Consider the following 21,501-nt stretch of genomic DNA (forward strand, 5'->3'; position numbering starts at 1 on the left):
TGATCCCTGGTCAGGGAACTAGATCCCACATGCCACAACTAATGAATTCACCTGATGCAAAGAAGATGGAAGATCTTGTGTGCTGCAGCTAAGATCCTGTGCAGCCAGAGAGGTAAAATAAATTAAAAAAAAAAAAGGATCATACATATACATTGTATAGATTTGAACCTTCAGTTCAGTTTAGTCATTCAGTCGTGTCCAACTCTTGAGTGACTCATGAGTGACTCCTTGTAGCATACCTGAGCTGGCTCTGTTTACCTCCCAGACTTCATCTTATCCTTTTCGCCCCTTTCACTCTGCCATTAACCCCTTTCCTATTTTTCTTCCATCGCAGGGACTTTGGACTGGTTGTTCCCTCTGCCTGAAACGTTCTTCCCTCAGCTATTTCAATAGTTCCTTCCTCACCTCCTTCAGATCTTTACTCAAATGAAGTCTGCTCAATGAGGCCTTTCCTGACTGCCCTATTTATTTATTTTTGGTCCACACCAAGTGGCACGTGGGATCTTAGATCCCAACCAGGGATCAAAAAACGAGCGCCCCCTGTAGTGGAAGCGAGGAGTCTTAACCACTGGACCATCAGAGAAGTTCCCTGAACCGCCCTATTTAAACGCAGTCTTCCCTCCTCTCTCTACACTTCCCAGGTTTATTTTTCTCTTTAACAAGTGTCACCTAATTACATATACTCATTAATCTATTTATTACATATAATTATTTATTGTGCCCCTCACCAGAAGCCAGTACCAAGAAGGCAAAGATTTTTGTCTGTATTGTTTCTTGCTGTGTCCCCAGAGCCTAGAAAAGCATATGGTAAGCACTTCACAGAAATTTTGAAAAGACTGATTTTTCTATAAGAAATTTCTCTCATGTATAGAGGTCTTGTTCTGTACTGGCTCTGTGCCAAGCTCTTTACAGACACTATTTCACTGCATTTCTCTCTCACTAACCCTGAGTAAGAGGGAATGCCATGACCCCACTTTACAAATGGGGACACTGAGGCTCAAAGCTCTGCTAGCCTGTAGCCTTTGCTCGTAGTCACCAGGCTAGCTGATATGATCTCGTGTACATGAGGCATGTGGTACCCAGCTTGGTACCATCAGTCATAGCTTTGTAGGATGAGTTATTGTCACAGGTGCTTTTTATGTATTTTGCCCCTTGGGGTGAGCTGCCACCTAGCTCCTGAGTCAGACCCTTGTGTCTGGTACGGTACAGGGGGTGGTTTCTGTCTTGAAACTGAGTCACCTGGGAAGGGGTGTCCATGGGCACGGACCCAGGGCTCTAAAATGAGTCATCTCTTTACAGACCAATGAGAAGTCAGAGCAGGGTCCCCCTAGTGCATCATACAGGCTGGGAAGCTAAAATTCAGAAAAGCCTAAGGCTCTTCTGAGGTAGAAGAGCACAGGGACAGAGACAGGGAGGTCTGATTCCTGACCAAGGGGAACGGACAGGGTTGTGGGGGAGGCTGTTCTGTGTGGTGTCATCTCCCTTCTTCAAGTGGTAGGAGAGATGCCCCAGCCAGCTGCTTCTATTCCGGTCTGTGAGAAGAGGGGTGAGTCAGCCTATTGTGGGGGGAGCATGCTTTAAGCCTGTCCTCCTTCCTCCATCAACAACACACACACCCAGATGGGCTGGGAGCTGGTTTTCTGGGATTGCCGGGGCTCCTGAGTCAGCACAGGGAATCTTGGCTGAGTGTGTTCTGGGAAATGTCAGGCCTACAGGAAACAAAGGGCTCCCACTCACACCATCCTGCAGATGGGTGGGGAGCCGAGAGAGCAAGCTGTATAGGGGAACGGGGGCCCAGTGTGCAAAGGGCTGAATGTGAGGGAGTTTTCACATGGGGCGGGTGGCGGCGGCGGGGAAGCGGTGGGAAGTTGGTGAGCAAGGAAGGGGGATTTTATGTGCAAGGGAGGAGGCTGGGTTCCAGGATATGGCTATTTGAAACAGAGAGTGAACTTGCAAAGTGGAGGGGCTCCATGTGCAAGGGAAATGTTTGCTGGGGACATATGTGTTCAAAGGAGAGATGCGTTGAACCTACTGGGAGTACAAATAAGAGGTTGACAAAATGTTCACGCAACGGAGAAGTGAGTTTCTACAGGAGAGTAAAGTTTGCAAAAAACACGTGTAGGAAACTGAAAGGTCTGCTGCCTACAAGGTTCTTTGAGATGAGTGGAAGGCATAAAATGGCACGTGTGAGCTCCTGTAGTGCCCCTAACCACCCTTAGGCCCCGCCCCGTCACGCACAGTGGGGCGTATTTTGTGCCAGTCAGTGACCTGCTCCTCCATCATTGGCTAGCTGACCGGACGGGGCGGGCGTGAGGAGACTCCGGAAGCGCAAGAGGCCCCCAGCGCGTAGCTGACCCCGAGCCAGGGAGTGGGTGCCTAGCAACCAGGGGAGGTGCCCAGTAACGGGGTGGGGGGAAGACCGGAGGAATTGTGGGTGCCTAGCAACAGAGAGGAAGGCGGTGCCTAGCTACGAGGGGGTACTCAGAGCAGTGGAGAGGTAGCCCTGGAGGATCTGTGGGAGTCTAGCAACGAGGGGGACCCTAGCAACGGCGGAGATGGGACTGGGGAAAGTGGTTTGGAGAGGTGCGCGGGAAGAGCCATGGGTTCTTAGCAATAAGAGAGGGAGCCAGGAGAAACTGGGAGCCTATTAACAGGGAAGGAAGTCTTTGGCAGGTGGGAGACTTAGGGCAGACACGGAGGAACGTGAGGCAAAGAAGAGATCAGTCCCACAACTCCTACCCATATAGTCCCTCCTCTTCTCCCCCAGACAATGTGGCAGGAGGTGGGGGGCCTACTGCGTGCGACCTGTGGACAGCTGGGCCGGACTATTGGTCTGCCTTGTGGAGCCCTGGGGCCGGGGCCCCGCTGCTGGGTAAGAGGCTGGGGAGGGGTTTCCAAGGGGAAGAGGCTGAGGGAGGCTTCAGGGGGCCAAAGGACAGGGAGGGGTCTAAAAGGGCCAGGCAGATACCATGTCCTCCACTCCTTACCAGTGTTCACGTCTCTTGCAGGGGCCATATGGGGGTTCTTGGACCCAAAAACTTCATCAAGATGGGCCTGGCAGGGGCCTGGGTGAGGAGGACATTCGCAAGGCACGGGAGGCCCGAATCAGGAAGACGCCCCGGCCCCAGGTATCATTGCGTACCACTCAGCAACACCCCCATGAAGGCAGCCGGCCTCCGGAGCTTGGGGAAGGGTGTGGTGGCAGGTTGGTCGGACTGCCTGGGTGCTCTGTCCATCTTTTCCCGCTCAGACCTTCTCCCCACTTCCCAGCTGAGTGACCGTTCTCGAGAACGCAAGGTGCCCGCCTCCCGCATCAGCCGCTTGGCCAACTTTGGGGGTAGGTGTGACTGTGGGAGACTGTGACCTAGATCAGAAGAGGTGACATTTACAGAATGAAGCAAGGGAGAGAGTGAATCAGAGAGAGAGGAGGGAGAGATGGAAAGAGAATGAGGGCAAAGGCCTGTAAAACCAAGAGAAATAGAGAGGAATGTTATGTTTACTGAGAACCTGGAATGTGCAGGGCCCCCTACACGTGGTCTCTGCAGTGAATCAGTGAGTGTTTGTTTCCATTCTGTAGAGGAAGTGGAGGCTAAGGGAGGTAAAGGGGACTAAACCCTGGGTCCTGCACCAGGATTATTCAGACTTCAGGTCACAACCTGCATGAAATAATTTAGTAGGTTGCAACCAGCATTTAAAAGAAGAATGGAAAATATGAGTACAGATGTAGAGTCAGGGAGAAGTCTTGTTTCATGAAACATTGTGTATCACTGGTCTCGATCGGTTATAATGCAAATGTCTTCTGGACTGTGAATCATGGTTCAAGTTTTAAAGATACTGATTCACAGTGTAAAGAAGGAGTCAAATGCACTGCTTAGAGCTTTGGCACCAGGCTGCCCGGGGTTCAAGGGGGTGATTCTTATGCATCCTCACTTTGTGAGTCTGGATAAGTTACTTCTCTGAGCCTTGATTTCCTTTTCTGTAGAATGGAAGTTTTTCTGTAAAATTTCTCTCCTGAGGGTGTGAGGACAAAATGAGTCAGTGCATAAAAGTCACTGGGAATGGTTTTTGGCACGGAGAAAGTGCTCAGAAAATTCGAACTACGATTATTTATGGAAATGGTGAGAGTACAAGAGGCAGAGTGACTTAAGATGTCTTTGAGGACAAGAAGACAGAGGAGGCAGAGGAAATCAGAGCTGGAGAGATAACATCAAAAGAAGGAACTGAGAGGAGGCCTAGACAGACATACTGGGTGGAGGGAAGGGCAGAGATGGACAAAAAACTGACTTAGAAAAGGAGAGGTGAGCATGAAGAAGAGAAACAGGAGTCACAGGAAGACAGAGAGACCTGGGGGAGAAGGGGATCGTTTCCAGGCCTTCTCACTCTCGGCTGTACACTGGAATCATCTGGGATGGATGCCTAAAAGAAAAAATTCTCAGCGACTTCCCTAGCGGTCCAGTGGTTAGGACCTTGCCTTCCAGTGAGGAAGGTGTGGGTTCAATCCCTGGTTGGGGCGAGCTAAGATCCCACATGCCTTGTGGCAAAAAAACCTGAAACATAAAACAGGAGCAATATTGTAACAAATTCAATAAAGACTTTAAAACTGGTCCACATCAAAAAATCTTAAAAAAGAAAAAAGTGCTAGGGACTTCCCTAGTGGTCCAGTGGTTAAGAATCCAATGCAGGAGACTAGCATTCGATCCCTGGTCGGGAAACTAAGATCCCACATGCCAAGGGCTCGTCTCGGGCCAGTTTAACCAGAACCTCAGTGGTGGGGCCTGGGCATCGTATTTACAAAAGCTCCTCACGTGGCTCTGGGTGCAGCCAGGGGTGAGAAGCACTGACCTGGGAGACAGAGACAAGGAGAGAGGGGTGGAGACAGAGGTAGCTTCACCTCCACGGGAACCTCAAGCAGGGAGACAATGAGTAAGAGACTGATGTAGAGACAGAGGGATGCAGAGAGTTGACTACAAAGAGATAGGAGACAGGGGTACATAGAGGGAGACAGAGAGGAAAGAGAATCAGGGAGGTGGTGAGGGGGTGGGGAAGGAAATTGCCCCAGGGCAAGTGAGCACTCAGGCCCCCCTCTCCCTTCCCCAGGACTAGCTGTGAGCTTGGGGCTGGGAGCACTGGCTGAGGTGGCCAAGAAGCCCCTGCCTGGAGGAGGTGTACAGTCAGGTAAGTGAGCCACATGCCCGGGTCCACACCCTGGCCTTGCTGTGTCCTAGGGCAAGTGGCTTCACCTCTCTGAGCCCCAGTTTCCTCATATAGAGAATGGAGCCGATGATGACACAGCCACCTCTTTGGGTCATGGTAGAGTGCTCAGAGCAGGTGAAGCTGCTTTCAGGGTGGGTAGAAGCAGATCATGGGGGGAAAAATGTAAGCCATCCACAGTGCAGTCCTAACTGTAAGCAGAAGAGGAAGTGCAAGAATAGGAGAGCTGCTGAGGATCTGTAGCCAGTAGAGAGGCACTGGGCAGTGTAGAGATCAGCATCTGTGGGTACTATTCCCCAGCATGCCAATGTCTTGAAACAAAAACAGAGCTGGATATTCTAAATGAAAAAGAGACTAGAGAGATAATAATTGACAAAGGGAATGTGTGAGCCATGATTGAATGTTTGAAAAAAATGACTATTTGGGGGACAATTTGGAAAATCAGAATATGACTGGATAGTAGATATTTGAGAATTAGTGTTAATTTTTTTTTTAATGTCAAATTTATTAACTATTATTATTTTAATTTTGTATTTTTTGGCCACATGGCATGTGGAACTTCCCTGACCAAGGATAAAACCCATGCCCCCTGCATTGGAACCATGGAGTCTTAGCCACTGGACCATCAGGGCATTTCCAGTGTTAATTTTCTTGGATGTGATTTTGGCATGGTGATTGTGTAGGGGATTAGTCTTATTCTTAGCACAGGTTGAGTGCAAATCAGTCAGCAAAAATAATGGTCAGTGTCTGGGTACAGTTAAAGCGGGTGAAGGAGCATGTCAAAACTTTGAATCAGGTGAGTAGGTATTCACAGGATGAATGCATCCTTTCTGTCTGTTTGGATCTTTTTCAAAGCAAAAAGTTGGGAGTAGGTGGAGTAACAGTTTGGCTTTACGGTAAGCCCAGACTGAATTTACAATCTGCTCTGCCACTTCTGTGCTGTATGACCTTGAGCCAGGCAAGGTACCTTTCTGAATCTCTGGCTTCCTCACCTTGAAATTTAAGGCATTGGTTTTTCTTACTTCCTGGGGTGATTGTAGAGATTTAGCCGAAGACGCCATAGAAACACTTACAATTCTGCCTGGCACAAGGTGAGCCCTCAATAAAGAGCTCAATAACTATTATGAAATAAGTAAAAGCTTAGTAAACATTTTATTGAATAATAGAATTTGCATATAGAACCACACACATGTAAGTGTACAGCATGGGTCATTTTCACAAAGTGGATGCATCTGTGCACTCATATTAAAACAAGCAGTTCTCAAACTTTTAAATCTTAAGATCCCTTTACACCTTTAAAACTGAGGAATGGATAGACCAAATGTGTTATATCCATACAATGGGATTTTATTCAGCCATGAAAAGGAATGAAGGACTGATCCATGCTATTGTGTGGCTGAATCTGGAAACACTATCCTAAGTGAAAGACGCCAGCCACAAAAGGTCACATATTTTATGATTCCATTTATCTAAAATGTCCAGAGGAGGGAAATCTACAGAGATAGAAGGTAGATTAGTGGTTTCCAGGGGCTCAAGGGCAGGTGGGTGAGGGAAATGGGAGGGGGTAACTGCTCGCAGGCTTCCCTGGTGGTCCAGTGGTAAAGAATCCACCTTCTAATGCAAGAGCCACGGGTTCGATCCCTGGGAAGACACCCTGGAGAAGGAAATGGCAACCCACTCCAGTATTCTTACCTGGAAAATCCCATGGACAGAGGAGCCTGGCAGGCTACAGTCCCTGGGATCATAAAAGAGTCAGACATGACTTAGCGAATAAACAACAACTGTAATAGGTATGGGTATTCTTTTGGGGATGAGGAAAATGTTCTGTAATTGATCATGGTGATAGTTGCACAACTGAAAACACTAGAAGTCACTGAACTATGTGCTTTAAATGGGTAAATTATATCATGTGTGAATTATATCTCAATAAAACCATTAAAAAATAGAATGAGAAGCCCAAGAACTTGTTTATGTGTGTTATATTTACTATATGTGCTGTATGGGAGATTAAAACTGAAAAATTTGGGAAGATTCCCTGGTAGTCCAGTGGTTAAGACTCTGCGCTTTCACCATCAATGGCCTGGGTTCAATTCCTGGTTGGTGAACTAAGATCGCATTTTTTTTTGGCTTAGTTTTGCCAAAAAAAATAAATTGAAATTTAAAAACTGAAAAATGTTATAAACAAAATATACACACTCACTCCATCTGTCATCAGAGCAATTACAGCATCACAAGTCACAGAACTTCTGGAAAACACCACTGAACATTTATAGGCTAATAATTGCCAACATCCACTGGATCATCGAAAAAGCAAGAGAGTTCCAGAAAAACATCTATTTCTGCTTTATTGACTATGCCAAAGCCTTTGACTGTGTGGATCACTATAAACTGTGGAAAATTCTTAAAGATATGGGAATACCAGACCACCTGACCTGTCTCTTGAGAAACCTGTATGCAGGTCAGGAAGCAACAATTAGAACTGGACATGGAACAACAGACTGGTTCCAAATAGGAAAAGGAGTATGTCAAGGCTGTATATTGTCACCCTGCTTATTTAACTTATATGCAGAGTACATCATGAGAAACGCTTGGCTGGAAGAAACACAAGCTGGAATCAAGATTGCCGGGAAGAATATCAATAACCTGATATGTAGATGACTCCACCCTTATGGGAGAAAGCAAAGAAGAACTAAAGAGCCTCTTGATGAAAGTGAAAGAGGAGAGTGAAAAAGTTGGCTTAAAGCTCAACATTCAGAAAACTAAGATCACGGCATCTGGTCCCATCACTTCATGGGAAATAGATGGGGAAACAGTGGAAACAGTGTCAGACTTTATTTTTTGGGCTCCAAAATCACTGCAGATGGTGATTGCAGCCATGAAATTAAAAGACGCTTACTCCTTGGAAGGAAAGTTATAACCAACCTAGATAGCATATTAAAAAGCAGAGACATTACTTTGCCAACAAAGGTCCGTCTAGTCAAGGCTATGGTTTTTTCAGTAGTCACATATGGAGGTGAGAGTTGGACTGTGAAGAAAGCTGAGCGCCGAAGAATTGATGCTTTTGAACTGTGGTGTTGGAGAAGACTCTTGAGAGTCCCTTGGTTTGCAAGGAGACCCAACCAGTCCATCCTAAAGGAGATCAGTCCTGGGTGTTCATTGGAAGGACTGATGTTGAAGCTGAAACTCCAATACTTTGGCCACCTCATGCGAAGAGTTGACTCATTGGAAAAGACCCTGATGCTGGGAAGGATTGGGGGCAGGCGGAGAAGGGGATGACAAAGGATGAGATGGCTGGATGGCATCACCGACTCGATGGACATGAGTTTGGGTAAACTCCGGGAGTTGGTGATGGACAGGGAGGCCTGGCATGCTGTGATTCATGGGGTCGCAAAGAGTCAGACACGACTGAGCGACTGAACTGAACTGAAGGGTAAAAAAAGGCAAATAATGTATTGATATAATTATGAAAGTTCTGTTCTCACAGACTCTCCTACAGAGTCTCAAGGCCCCCAGATCACACTTGGAGAATTGCTGCCCTGATTCTCCAGAAGCTCTTCTGTACCCATTCTGGCATGTCCTCCCCACATCAGGAGTCCCCACTGTCTTGGCTTCTGACCCTCGAGATTAGTTGTGTCTGTTTTTGCTCCTTACACCCATATCATCAGACAGTGTATCGTCGCATGTGTCTGGTTTGTTTTGCTCAGCATTCTGTTTAAGAGGTGCATCCTTGTTACTGTAAGCTGTCATAGGTTGTTTATTCAACACTATTCTCATCACCCTGTGACTCTTCCACAGTCCCTTTGTTGGTTCTATTGATGGTCCTTTGGGTTGTTTCCATTTTGAGACTGTTACGAACAGTGTTGCCGTGAACCTTCTTGCGGCATCTGTTGGTGGACACATTTATGCATTTCTCTTGGGGATATACCTCAGAGGGAAATTAGGATACAGTGTATGCTTCAGTGGAAACTTCCCAACTGTTTCCCAAAGGGCTTGGGCTGTGGCACAGTCATCAGCAGTGTCGGCGTTCCAGTGTTCCACATCTTTGCCTACACTTGGTCTTGTCGTCTTTGTTTTAGCCATTCTAGTGTCTGTGCGGTGGTGTCATAATGATTTTTTTTGTGGTTGCTATACTAACGATGATTCTCTCCACCCCAGAGGGAGGCTCCCAGCCAGGCTCCAGCCTTTTCCTGTCAGAGGCCAACGCCGAGAGGATCGTGCAGACGTTGTGTACAGTTCGGGGGGCCGCCCTCAAGGTTGGCCAAATGCTCAGCATCCAGGGTACAGCAGCATGATGACTCTTGACTCCTGACCCCTGACCTCAGCCTCCCCCCACCCCACCTACTACCAAGCCCCAGCTTCAGATACCCCTACAGGGCCCCTTGTGGCCTCCCCTCTCACTGGCTTTCCTCTCCCCGCTGTCTCCCAAGACAACAGCTTCATCAGTCCCCAGCTGCAGCGCATCTTTGAGCGGGTCCGCCAGAGTGCCGACTTCATGCCACGCTGGCAGATGCTGGTGAGTGCTCCGAGCGGGAAAGGCTGGTGAGGGAGGCCTTCCCCACCTGCCTGGTCCTCCTGGCTTCATGGCCTGGCTCCCTGTCTGACTCAGTGTTCCCATTCATTAAATGGGAATCACTAAAGCCCACATCTTGGAGGATGGTGGTGATGAATCAGTGAGAGAAAGGCACAGAGCACTTCATCCAGTTCCTGGCAGGCTCAGGGCTCTGTCAGGGCTGTGAAAGAGGCTGTGAAGCACTGTGGTCAGTGGCCAGACTTTGGGAGTTCAAACCCCAGCTCCGCCACTTGCTACCTGTGTGGTCAGACACGTGGCCTGCCCTTTCTGCTTCAGTGACCTCATCTATGATTGGTGGTAGTTCTAACAACACCCACATCATGGGGTTACGGAAACCAGTGTGTGCAAAGCACCTGGAAGGGCCCCTGATGCACCACGAGTGACATGCAAATGTTAGCTGTTCTTATTACTGTTTTTTTAATTAAAGGAGAGCGTGTCTGTAAATAGGTTGGCACAGCGCCTGGCACTGAGTAAGTGCCCAGGACATGAGCTGTTCTTCTAATCACTGGAGCGAGGGTGTGGAGTCCAGGATCCAGCTGCCTGCCCTCTGAGCACTGTTCTTTCCCTCTCCATATGACCCTGGGCAATTACTGCCCGTCTCTGAGCCACTCTGCACAGGGCCCAGCCCACAGGAAGAGCTCTATAATTTTAGCTCTTTTTTATCATGTTAACTATAGAGTTAATAATACAATATACAGGTATATGGGTATGATGGAGGACAATTATCAATCTTGAAGTGAAGAAGTGTTAGTTGCTCAGTTGTATCCAACTCTTGTGATCCCATAGATTGTAGCTGGCCAGGCTCCTCTGCCCATGGAGTTCTCCAGGCAAGAATACTGAAGTGGGTTGCCATTCCCTTCTCCAGGGGATCTTCCTGACCCACTGTTCAAACCTGGGTCTCCCACGTTGCAGGCAGATTAACTGTACATAATAGCATTCCCCACAGCAGCCCTCACAGCCTCGGGAGTATGGGCCTTCCATTCTGTCAGCGCCTGGCTCATCACCTTGGGCCAGGAGGCCTCTCTCTGAGCCTCAGTTTCCTCATCTGTAAAGTGGGGGAGCAGCCAAGAGCTTGGCCCAAGGCCTTGCATGTGGCGAGTGTGGTTATTAACATGTGAAGCACTCAGCACAGGGCGTGGACCCAGCTGCCTGAAACCATGATGACGAGTGTCATGACCACTCTCCCCAGAGAGTTCTCGAAGAGGAGCTCGGCGGGGATTGGCAGGCCAAGGTGGCCTCTCTGGAGGAGGTGCCCTTTGCAGCTGCCTCCATCGGGCAGGTGCACCAGGGCGTGCTGAGGGACGGCACAGAGGTGGCTGTGAAGATCCAGGTGAGAGGGGAGGCAGGGTGGAAGTGGGGTGGACACCTGGCCACCCCAGGGGGTGACTCCCATCCTCCCTCCCTCCTCCCCTCCCAGTACCCAGGCGTTGCCCAGAGCATCCAGAGCGACGTCCAGAACCTGCTGGCGGTGCTCAAGATGAGCGTGGCCCTGCCGGAGGGTGAGGCACCCAGTACCCCACCCCCACCCCGACCCTGACTGTGGGGGGTGGCGCCCTGAAGAGATAAAGTTGGGGGTGCTCTGGACGTAGCAGGGGGTGGCCAGCAGCTCAGGGCAGGGTGTTTCACATGTGTGAGCCCAAGTGAGCACCCAAGTCTGGGTGTTTGAGACAGAATGAAGGGACACCAAGGTGGGGAGAGCCCAGGGTATGGGTGTGTGACAAAGTCAAGCTTAGACTTGCTGACAGAGATCCTGAGAGACAGAAGCCCAGACAGAAATCCAGAAACAGACACGAGATGTGCAGAGCGGGACAGGAGGCCTGAGAACGAGCCACAGAAACAGGAGGGGAGTGTCAGTGGGGCCTCACGAGTGTGTTACAGTATGAGAGAGAGTGCCTGAGGGTGATGGAGCGGAGTGTGTGTGTGTGTGAGAGAGAGAGGGCGGGGGGAGAGTGAGAATGAGAGTCATGCCCAGAAGGAAGCTTCAGAGACACTGGAAGCAGTGTGAGAGAGTAAGAAATAGGAACAGAGGGGGACTTCCCTGGACATCCAGTGGTTAAGACTCTGCGCTTCCACTGCAGGGGGCACAGGTTCGATCCTTGGTCGGGGAACTAAGATCCAACATGCCATGGTGTGTGCAGCGTGGCCAAAAATGGGACAGAGAATAGGTGGCAGATGTGACTGTGAAAGGGGCCTAAGGACCGGTGTTCATGCCTATGAAAGAGACTCCAGCTGAGAGGCTTCCACAGAGCCTGCAGCTGTGTGAAGGGCTGAGGGGAATGTGTGCCCAGACCGTGTGGGTGAAAGACACGGAGCAGAAGGGATGCGGGCTGGGGAGACAGAGTGACAGACATGACTGGCGAGAGAAGACATCCCTGAGTGGGAGCCTGAGGGGTCAGCCAGGGGGCAGGAGGCAGGCAGTGGCCTTCCCTGCCTGACACGACTGCGCCCCCCTCCTCGCCCCGCCCCTGCTCCCCACCCCCAGGCCTGTTTGCTGAGCAGAGCCTACAGGCGTTGCAGAGGGAGCTGGCGTGGGAATGTGACTATCGTCGTGAGGCGGCCTGTGCCCAGAACTTCAGGTGAGCTGACGCCCCTACAGGCCCCTGGATGGGCTTCCCTGGTGGCTCAGGCAGTAAAGAATCTGCCTGCAATGCAGGAGGCCCGGGTTCAATTCCTTGGTGGGGAAGATCCCCTGGAGAAGGGAATAGCTACCCATTCCAGTATTCTTGCCTGGGAAATCCCAAGGACAGAGAAGCCTGGCAGGCTACAGTCCATGGGATCGCAAAGAGTCGGACACGACTGAGTGACTAACACACACACACACAGGCCCCTGGAGGCCCCCTTCCTCCCCCCAGATTCCTTCACGGGCTGAGAGGGAAGCGGGTACCCCCACAGCCTCTGGCAGCTGGAGCCCTGGGGTGGGGCTGGCAGACTGTTTCTCTCTTCATTCATTTGATCATCCGTCCAGCCCTTCACTCATTACTTCATTCACGCCCTGTGTCCTCTGTGAGCATTCTAAATTCCTCTCTCTAAATGTCTCTACTTTCTCATCTGTCAAATGGGACACTGAACCACTGCAATCCGATGCAGCAGACAGACTTGTCAATAGGCACTCAGTCACCTGAGATACCATCACACCCACTGGACTAACAGAGATGAAGCCATCTGTCTGTGTCAAGAGCTGGGGGCTCCAGGGCATCCCTTATACTCTGTGGGCAGGAGGAACAGAGGATAGAAGCATTTTGGAGAATGGTTTGGCATCATCAAGGCTCAGAATACGCATCTAACCCAACAGTTGCCCTCCTGGCTAAATACTCTAGGGACACTTATGCCAGTACACACCATCAGACTTTTCCAGAATACTCAGAACACTCATAGCCTCAAATTGGAAACAACCCAAATCTATCAAACTTATCCAGCAGGGTGGTAAATAAATTATGGTATATTCATCAACACAGTATCACGTAGCATCGAAAAGGAGTGAACTACAGCTCCGTGGAACAGTGGTTGTATCTTAGAGGCATCGTGATAAACTGCAATTAATTACATCTCAGTGAGACCCTCCACAGTGCAAAGCGTGGCCCACATGTTTACCGAGCCCAGCTCTGTAGATACGAAGGCAGTAGAAGGCAGTGATTAGGGGCCTGGGCTCAGATGTGGGATCTGATCCAGTCAGGATTCAGTCCTGGGTTAGCCCTTAATGGACTGGGTATCTTTAATCTGCATAGTGGCCTCGAGAGAGCATCCTCCTCAGGGAAAGTGAGGATAAAGGGGAATTGTACTGGAACTTCCCTGGTGGTCCAGTGGCTAAGACTCCCTGCTCCCAATGTAGAGGGCCCAGGATTCAATCCCTGGTCAGGAAACTAGATCCCACACACCACATCTAAGAGTTCACAGGCCACAACCAAAAGGTTCCGTGTGCTGGAACTAAGACCGAGTGCAGCCAAATAAATATTTTTTTAAAAAGAGAGAATTGTGCTGTCGTGCTGACTAAATGCTCAGCAGAAGCCTGGCCCACGAGGAGCTGTTCAAACATCAGAGATTTAATCAACAAGCACAAAAATACAAGCCCCCAAAGTAGAACATCAATGCGGGAGACCTGGGTTCTATCCCTGGGTTGGGAAGATCCCCTGGAGGAGGGCCTGGCAACCCACTCCAATATTCTTGCCTGGAGAATCCCCATGGACAGAGGAGCCTAGAGGGTTACAGTCCATGGGGTCACAAAGAGTCGGATATAACTTAGTGACAAACCACAGCACAGCAAAGTAGGATCTGGAGAAGGCGAGTGTCAAGTGGGCTGGGCCAGAGCACTCCTGTGTGGGGTCTGGGGAGACTACCCCCTCCCAGAATCTCCCAGTGCTCTTAGGATAAAACCCACATCATGTCCCCAGCTCCCTGTCCTCCCACCCCTCCACACCAGCCTTCCCACAGGTCCCCAACCAGAGGCCTTGCTCATATTCTTTGCCTCCCATATCTTACAGTGACGCACTTATCTCAGTCTACTGTTGGTCTGTTTGTTATAATGTGGTCTTCTGTGACTGATGAGGGGGGCAGGGGGGCATGCCTGGGGCTCCTTTCACTGCTCTGTTACCCAGCATCATCCAACACAGGGATGGACACCGAGAATGCCCTTTATTAGTCAGTGTTCAGAATAATGACTCCAAGGAGTGGCCAACGAGTATCACTGTGGACTCAAAGATTTGTGTATCAGTGACTCTTTTTCAGATAGATGAATTAATAAGTTGATGAGAAAGTAATGCTCATTGAGTTTAATACACTGAGCTCATTCTGGGGTGACCAGAAATCAGAGAAGTGTTTCCGGTAGGGAAGTGGTCCCTGGGTCTCCAGCCACACTTAGGGGCAGGCACAGAGATATTTGTTGAATGAATGCATGAGTGAATGAAGGAAATGTCTGAATGGGTGTCAGTCCAACCAGGTATTGGCCTTCACTCAGGGCAGAGAGGAAAGAAGAGGGCAGGGGAGAAGACGAGACACAGACTTTCCCATGGAAGACTTCTCAGAGGAGGGGGAGGACTCAAGCCAGGGCCACAGGGGCCTGAAGAGTGAGGTCCCCACCCCTACCCTCCCATCTGCTCCAGGCAGCTATTGGCAGATGACCCCTTCTTTCGGGTGCCGGCGGTGATTCAGGAGCTGTGCACAACGCGGGTGCTGGGTATGGAGCTGGCTGGAGGGGTCCCCCTGGACCAGTGCCAGGGCTTGAGCCAGGACATCCGGAACCAGGTACGTGGACTCGTGGGACAGTCAGAAGGGTGCTGCCCTGGGGCAGGGCTGGCCAGGTAGGGCAGGGCTGGCTGGGTGGCGCAGGTCAGACCCACGGTCCCCCTCCAGGTCTCAGAGGGCTTTACAGGGGCACATGACTCTGAGATTTCTGTTATTCCTCCCCACCCCAGATCTGCTTCCAGCTCTTGAGACTTTGTCTTCGGGAGCTGTTTGAGTTCCGATTCATGCAGACGGACCCCAACTGGGCCAACTTCCTGTATGATGCCTCCAGCCACCAGGTGGGTTCCTTGTGATGTGTCAGGGTGCGTCAGCTGCTGTAACAGATATTTCCCAGTATGTCAGTAGCTGAGCACAATAGCTCCAATAGCTATTGTAACAGGCTGGAGTGGCCTCCTCCATGCAGTGATTCAGGGACCCAGGCTCCTTCCCTTTTGTGAGTGTGCCCCCCTGCCACCAACCCCCCACACACCCCAGGCCTTGAAAGGCTCTCCTTCCAGTGCAAGGGGAAAGAGAGGTTGAGAAGGTAACCCCCTGCCTAACTGCTTTGGCCAGAAATGACCCATCATTCTCTTCACCATTCCATTGATAGGAACTGAACACATGACTCATCTAGGTGCAAGGGATGCTGGGAAATCTCTGGCTAGGCAGTGGCAATGGAGAAGAGTCATTACCTCACCTGTCATTCATTTAGAACATCCCAAGTATTAACACCTACTGCCTCTTGACACTGATGCCAAGATAACTCCGACCCTTGCCTTCCCAGGGCCCCATCACCAGACAATGTGACCTGCAGTTAGTACCTTGGCAGGGAAGCACAGGCCACAGAGGGGTCAAGTGATGGGGGAGGCTCAGGGGTTGGTGGGAAGCCAGGGGAAGTGGCTAACTCTTGCAACTTGAAGGTTTGTGTGTAGGAGACTTACTGTATTAAAAGGTGGACAGGAGGGTCCCTGCTTGGGGTGAGTGGGGCCAAGGAAGCTGAAACCAGAAAGACAGGAGAGGCACAGCCATTTAAGGAGCAGGGAATAAAGAGCTTTCCTGGTAAAGGACACAGGCCATCCAAAGGCCTGGGAGTGACAGTTTGCACTGAAAGGCTTTCTGCGTGCATGGTTGCTCAGGAGCTTTCCACAGTGGTCTGTGCCATTCCGTCCCCAGAAGGGTCCTTCTAAAACACAAGTCCCTTCCACAGCTTCCAGCACCCTCAGGGTCAAGTGAGCCACGTGCTGAGGGTGATATGGCTTCACTGAATCCAGCCTGTGTCCCTTGCCACCTTCCCCCAAGTGTACAGACACCCTGCATCCCTCAAAGTCTCCCATGGCAGGGAGGGCAGTTTCCCAAGTTGGAGGCCGGGGTGGGGGTGGAGGGCGGCGATCTGAGTCCTGACGTCAATTCGTTGGGTCTCAGAGGCAGTTTTATTTTAAAGGCATAGACTATGTTGCCAGTGGGAGGGATCATATTGTTTCAGGACACTTGTGTTTGATGTTTATATTTATGTATGCATTTGCATTGGAGCCCAGAATAATGTGCATTTTCTTTTCCTGTTTTTTTTTTTTTTTTTTTTAATTGGAGTATAGAGCTTCCCTGGTGGGTCAATAGTAAAGAGGTCGCCTGCCAATGCAGGAGACGTGGGTTCCATCCCTGGGTTTGGGAAGATCCCCTGGAGGAAGAAATGGCAACCCACTGTAGTATTCTTGCCTGGAAAAATCCCATGGACAGAAGAGCCTGGCAGGCTACAGTCCATGGGGTCACAAAAGAGTCAGACACAACTTAGTGACTCAACAACAACAAATAGTTGCTTTACACTGATGTGTCAGTTTTTGCTGTAGAGCACAATGAATCAGCCATGTGTATCCTTATATCCCCTCATTTTTGAATCTGCATTTTCTTACTGTGGGTTGTGATCAATAGTTCGAACACCACTGTTACAGAAAAACTTATACATGTGTTCATTCAGTAGCAAAACCCCAAAATAACCACAGTGCCCATCAAGCAGATAAATGTGATATATTCATCCAACAGGATCTTAACTGGGCAGTGAAAAAATGAATGAATGTGCTAGAGCAGTGGGGATGAATTGCAAAACCATGTTGAACACGAAGAATTTGCAGAATAACTATCATAAATGCCACGTATATGAAGTTTTAAAATATGCAAAACATGACTATGTATTGTTCATGGGTCCACATATATGTAGAAAATGTAGCAATGCATGCATGGGAATTTCAGGAAACAATAATAATTTCAGGAAAGTGGTGACCCTGAAAGAGAGGGTAGGGACTGGGGGAGGTAGACTCAGGCCCCACTTTGACTGGTAGTATATTTTAAACCCAGGGTGGTAGGACTTTTGAGCGTTGATTTTACTTTTCCATGTATTTTCTTATTCTCTGGATTTTTTTTTTCTGTGCCTAAAACATGTTATCATAAAAACAACTGGAACCCCCCAAATAAAAGCCAGGTCCCTTCAGCTTCATGGGGGGATGGATTGAAGTGTGGAGACCAGAAGCCAGGAGTCCCGGGAGGCAGCTGGTCAGGGACTCAGGCAGGAGAGGGTATGTGGGGAGAACAGAGGGATGGGCCCTGGCACCCCCACAGACAATGGGGAGCATTGGTGGACTCCCAGCGTCACTTTCACCATGCCTCATTCCCAGGTGACCTTGCTGGACTTTGGGGCAAGCCGGGAATTTGGGGCCGAATTCACAGACCATTACATTGAGGTGAGTGCCCCCCAGCCCTGGGGTCTCTGAAGGGCCAAGCCTCAAGCCAGATACTAAGGCTTGCAGAGAAGGAGAAATACAATATCTGGCACTAAGAAATAAATAATAAGGCTCTAGGTCTCTGAAGCCATGCTTTGCAGCTTGTACGGAGGAGGGGAGGAGGGGAGGGACGTAGAATTAGGAAACTCCTGAATAACAAGTGGTTTCTTAAGCCCTAGAAGGCTGGGGTGGGTGGGGGAGCTGGCCGAAGAGAGGTGTCAGAGACAAGGCCCAGGGCTCTGGCTTGAGGAGCTGGGCCTTGTGGGGTGGGGGATCCCCTTTCGATGGGGACAGGAAGGAGTTGGTTACCCCCCCCAACACACACACACAGAGGCTCCCTGGGGTTCTCTCTGCAGGCCACTCTTGAGGCACAAAGCTGAGGCCTCTCTGGGTATTTGGGACATCCCCTCCCCACCCCCACAGTCCTGTTTAGCATAGCCCTCCTGCCGCCTCCCCAGCCTTTTCCAGTTTAAAAAAGCCCTGTCACACGGGTCCCCCGAGGACCCACAGGCGTGACAGATGGCCAGACAGGCTGGAGCAGGGGGAGCCGGGACAGACCAGAACTGCCAGATTTAATCCTGTATCCCCCTTCCTCCCAAGAAGGGGCGACCCAGTGGTGAAGGGTTCGTCCCCCTTCCCCTCCTCACTGTGCTGTTCCCCACTCTGAGCCTGGTTCCTCTTCTGGGAAGCAGGGACCCTCCTGTCCACCTTTTAATACAGTAAGTCTCCTACACACAAACCTTCAAGTTGCAAAACTTTCAAAGGTGCGAACCTGTGTTCACATGTCCGGTCACGTAAGTTAGTTCATGTGTCTGGCGTATACTGTCACCTCTATTGTCACCTGTGTGCATCCTCTACAAGGGTCTATGCTTTTGTATACTGTACAGTATGGAGTACAGTAGTACAACAGCTTTCTTTCGAGCCCAAGATGTCCGGAAGCAAGCGTAAAAGCAGCAGTATATAATTGATTGTGTTAACTGGGTACCCAGGCTAACTTCATTGGACTTATGAACAAAACTGAACTTAGGAATGTGCTCTCAGAAGGGAACTCATTCGTATGTAGGGCACTTACTGTAGTAATAGGAATTCATGATATTTATGGTGTTTCCTTCATGTGGGCAGCTTCTCTGGTGGCTCAGTGGTAAAGAATCCACCTGCAATGCAAGAGACACAGGTAGACGTGGGTTCGATCCCTGGGTCAGGAAGATCCCTTGAAGGAGGAAATGGCAACCCACTCCAGTATTCTTGCCACGAAAATCCCATGGACATTGGAGCCTGGAGGGCTACAGTCCATAGAGCCACAAACAGTCGGACACAACTGAGCACACACGCGTAGGCACCATGTGAAGCACTCCACAGATATACCTCCTTCATCCTCCCAGAGCCCCATGAGGAAGACACTTTCATCATCCCCACTTCACAGATGAGAAAGCAGAGGCCCCCAAAACAAAGCAACTTGCCCAGAGTCAGCCAGCGAGTGGCAAAGCTGGGATGGAGCCCAAGCAGGCTGGCTCCCGGTTCTGACTGTCTGTCCCTGTGTCCTCAACTCCTGCCCATCCTACATGGCTGGAGAGCTGCTTAGCTCTAAACACTGATTTACTAAACAAGGGTTTTCACCAAGGGCCTCCTGAGTGAGTGCCAGACCCTGTGCCACTTGGGACTACACCCAACTGGGATCCCTGCCCTCTTGGGGCTCCAAGTCCAGTATGGAAGCCAGACATCAACCAAGTGATCCCAGAGAGGGCAACCTCAGAGGCAGTTCTGGGTCATGGTCACACCCTTTAGTGACTGTTTGGACCAATGGGCATCACTTGGCATCTGCTTTCCTCTGACCTGCTTCCAGGCAGCCTCTGCCTTCCCAGCCAAGTGGGTGGAATGCCTGACCACCCCAACCCCCAGGCTCAGGGACAGTCTTGAGAGAGGCATAGACAGGGTTAAGGTGGAGAGGGAGAGGCTTCCAGGTGAGAGGGCTTAGGTAGAGGAGAACGGAAGTGGATCTGGGCAGGGCCAGCCTTCCAGCTCCTGTCTCCAGACCCATTCTTGAACCCCTCTGACCCTGTGCCCACATCCGCCTTTCCAGGTGGTGATGGCTGCAGCCAATGGAGATAAAGACCGGGTCCTGCAGAAATCAAGAGACCTCAAATTTCTCACAGGCTTTGAGACCAAGGTGGGGAGAGTTGGAGCTGGTGTCTCCTTGTGGGGAGTAAAAGCGCTTCTCTCTACTGGGGGAACTGTGGATGAGTGGGGGACTCTAGGGGGGTTGCTTCTCTGTACTGGGGGCTCTGGGGAGGAGGGATAAATAGGGGTACCACTCATCTATTCTAGAGAGGGAGTGGGGGGGCTGCTTGTGGATCTGGTGGGGCAGGGGGTTGAGGAACAGAAGCTGCATCTCTGTTCAAGAGAGTGAAGGCTATGAGTCTACCGGAGGCCCTGAGAGGACAGGAAGGGTGCTGTGGGGAGTAGAGGGGGGCTATTTGTCTCTTAGGGGCTCTGGAAGGAGCGGAGGCTGCCTGTTACTCTCTGGGAATTTGCGGGCTTGTGTTTATACTTGAGACTCTGGGGGAGCAGAGGGCTATATGTCCACACTGGGTGCTTCTGGTCTCCCCGACCCCTAGGCATTCTCGGATGCCCATGTGGAGGCCGTGATGATCCTGGGGGAGCCCTTCGCCACCCAGGGCCCCTATGACTTTGGGGCAGGTGACACTGCCCGCCGTGTGCAGGGCCTCATCCCTGTGCTGCTGCGGCACCGGCTTCGCCCACCACCCGAGGAGACCTACGCCCTGCACCGAAAGCTGGCCGGGGCTTTCCTGGCCTGCGCCCACCTCCGTGCCCACATCGCCTGCCGGGACCTCTTCCAGGACACCTACCACCGCTACTGGGCCAGTCGCCAGGCATAGCCACGGCCCATAGCCTCCTAACCAGAGGACCCATCAGAGAGACTCCGTCTCAGGATTCCAGCCCCATAGCAGGCCATCCCCTGCTATGAGGCCTCCTTTCCCCCCCTGTTCTAGGCCTGGGGAGCCACCTTGGGCTTGGGAGTAGGACACTCCCAGCTTCATACTCCCATGTCCTGCCATCCCCACTCCAAAGGGAGCATCCAGGAATTTTACCCTGGTATTAATTTATTTCTGGAAACATCTGAGAGAGTCTTAGGCCCCTCTGCACTGCCATCAAGGAGATGCAGAGGCAGCTAGAGGGGGAGCCCTTCACCTCTGCCTCGGGTCCCCCATAGATGGGGTGCGTGAAGAGGAGGGGGTAGTGGTTGGTGGAGGCAGCCCTCACCTCTGCCTTGCTCACTCCTGCACCAGCTGCCTTCTCCCTGGTGGCATCCTCCCTGTGTGTTTGCGGAGGGCATGGGGGGGTGTGAAACTTCAGTCCTAATAAAAGTGACCCTCCCATTCCCCCAGTTCTTTTCTCTGCTCCGGGGTGGGGTGGGGTGGGGTGGGGTGGGGTGGGGTGGGGTGGGGTGGGGTGGGGTGGGGTGGGGTGGGGTGGGGTGGGGTGGGGTGGGGTGGGGTGGGGTGGGGGTGGAGGTCGCAGGCTGCCTCCAGGTGCAGATGGCCAGCCCCCTCCCACCCTCTTGTCTGAAAGCCCCAGTCCTGCCTGGGCCATCTGTTGCCAGGAACCTCCTTCTCTCCTTTCCCTACCGCCCCCCACCCCGCCCCTCCCGCACGTGCTGACCACCTGCTCCGAAGGCTGCGGCAGCTGAGAAGGCCTTCCTCCCCACCCCCC

General features: G+C 51.1%; 1 protein-coding gene across 4 annotated transcripts; it reads left to right on the top strand.

Moving 5' to 3' along the window:
• The first annotated feature begins 2,305 nt into the window (after positions 1 to 2,305).
• COQ8B (coenzyme Q8B) lies at positions 2,306 to 21,170 on the top strand. 4 transcript variants are annotated; one of them, XM_081516285.1, is made up of 15 exons: positions 2,306 to 2,497; positions 2,768 to 2,872; positions 3,009 to 3,128; positions 3,271 to 3,337; positions 5,098 to 5,175; positions 9,367 to 9,489; positions 9,639 to 9,724; positions 10,971 to 11,111; positions 11,199 to 11,280; positions 12,264 to 12,357; positions 14,878 to 15,019; positions 15,190 to 15,297; positions 17,665 to 17,730; positions 19,850 to 19,936; positions 20,385 to 21,170. In XM_081516285.1, exons 2-15 carry the CDS (start codon positions 2,771 to 2,773, stop codon positions 20,664 to 20,666), a joined length of 1,578 nt encoding a protein of 525 aa, XP_081372411.1. In that variant the 5' UTR covers positions 2,306 to 2,497; positions 2,768 to 2,770; the 3' UTR covers positions 20,667 to 21,170. The 4 variants fall into 4 exon arrangements, with proteins under 4 accessions (XP_081372411.1, XP_081372413.1, XP_081372410.1 ...); XM_081516287.1 differs by having other exon boundaries at positions 2,306 to 2,392; XM_081516284.1 differs by having other exon boundaries at positions 2,306 to 2,368.
• Positions 21,171 to 21,501: the final 331 nt, after the last annotated feature.

This window comes from Giraffa tippelskirchi, chromosome 7 (genome assembly GCF_054371585.1).
Source record: "Giraffa tippelskirchi isolate mGirTip1 chromosome 7, T2T-mGirTip1v1.2.pri, whole genome shotgun sequence".
NCBI lineage: Eukaryota > Metazoa > Chordata > Mammalia > Artiodactyla > Giraffidae > Giraffa > Giraffa tippelskirchi.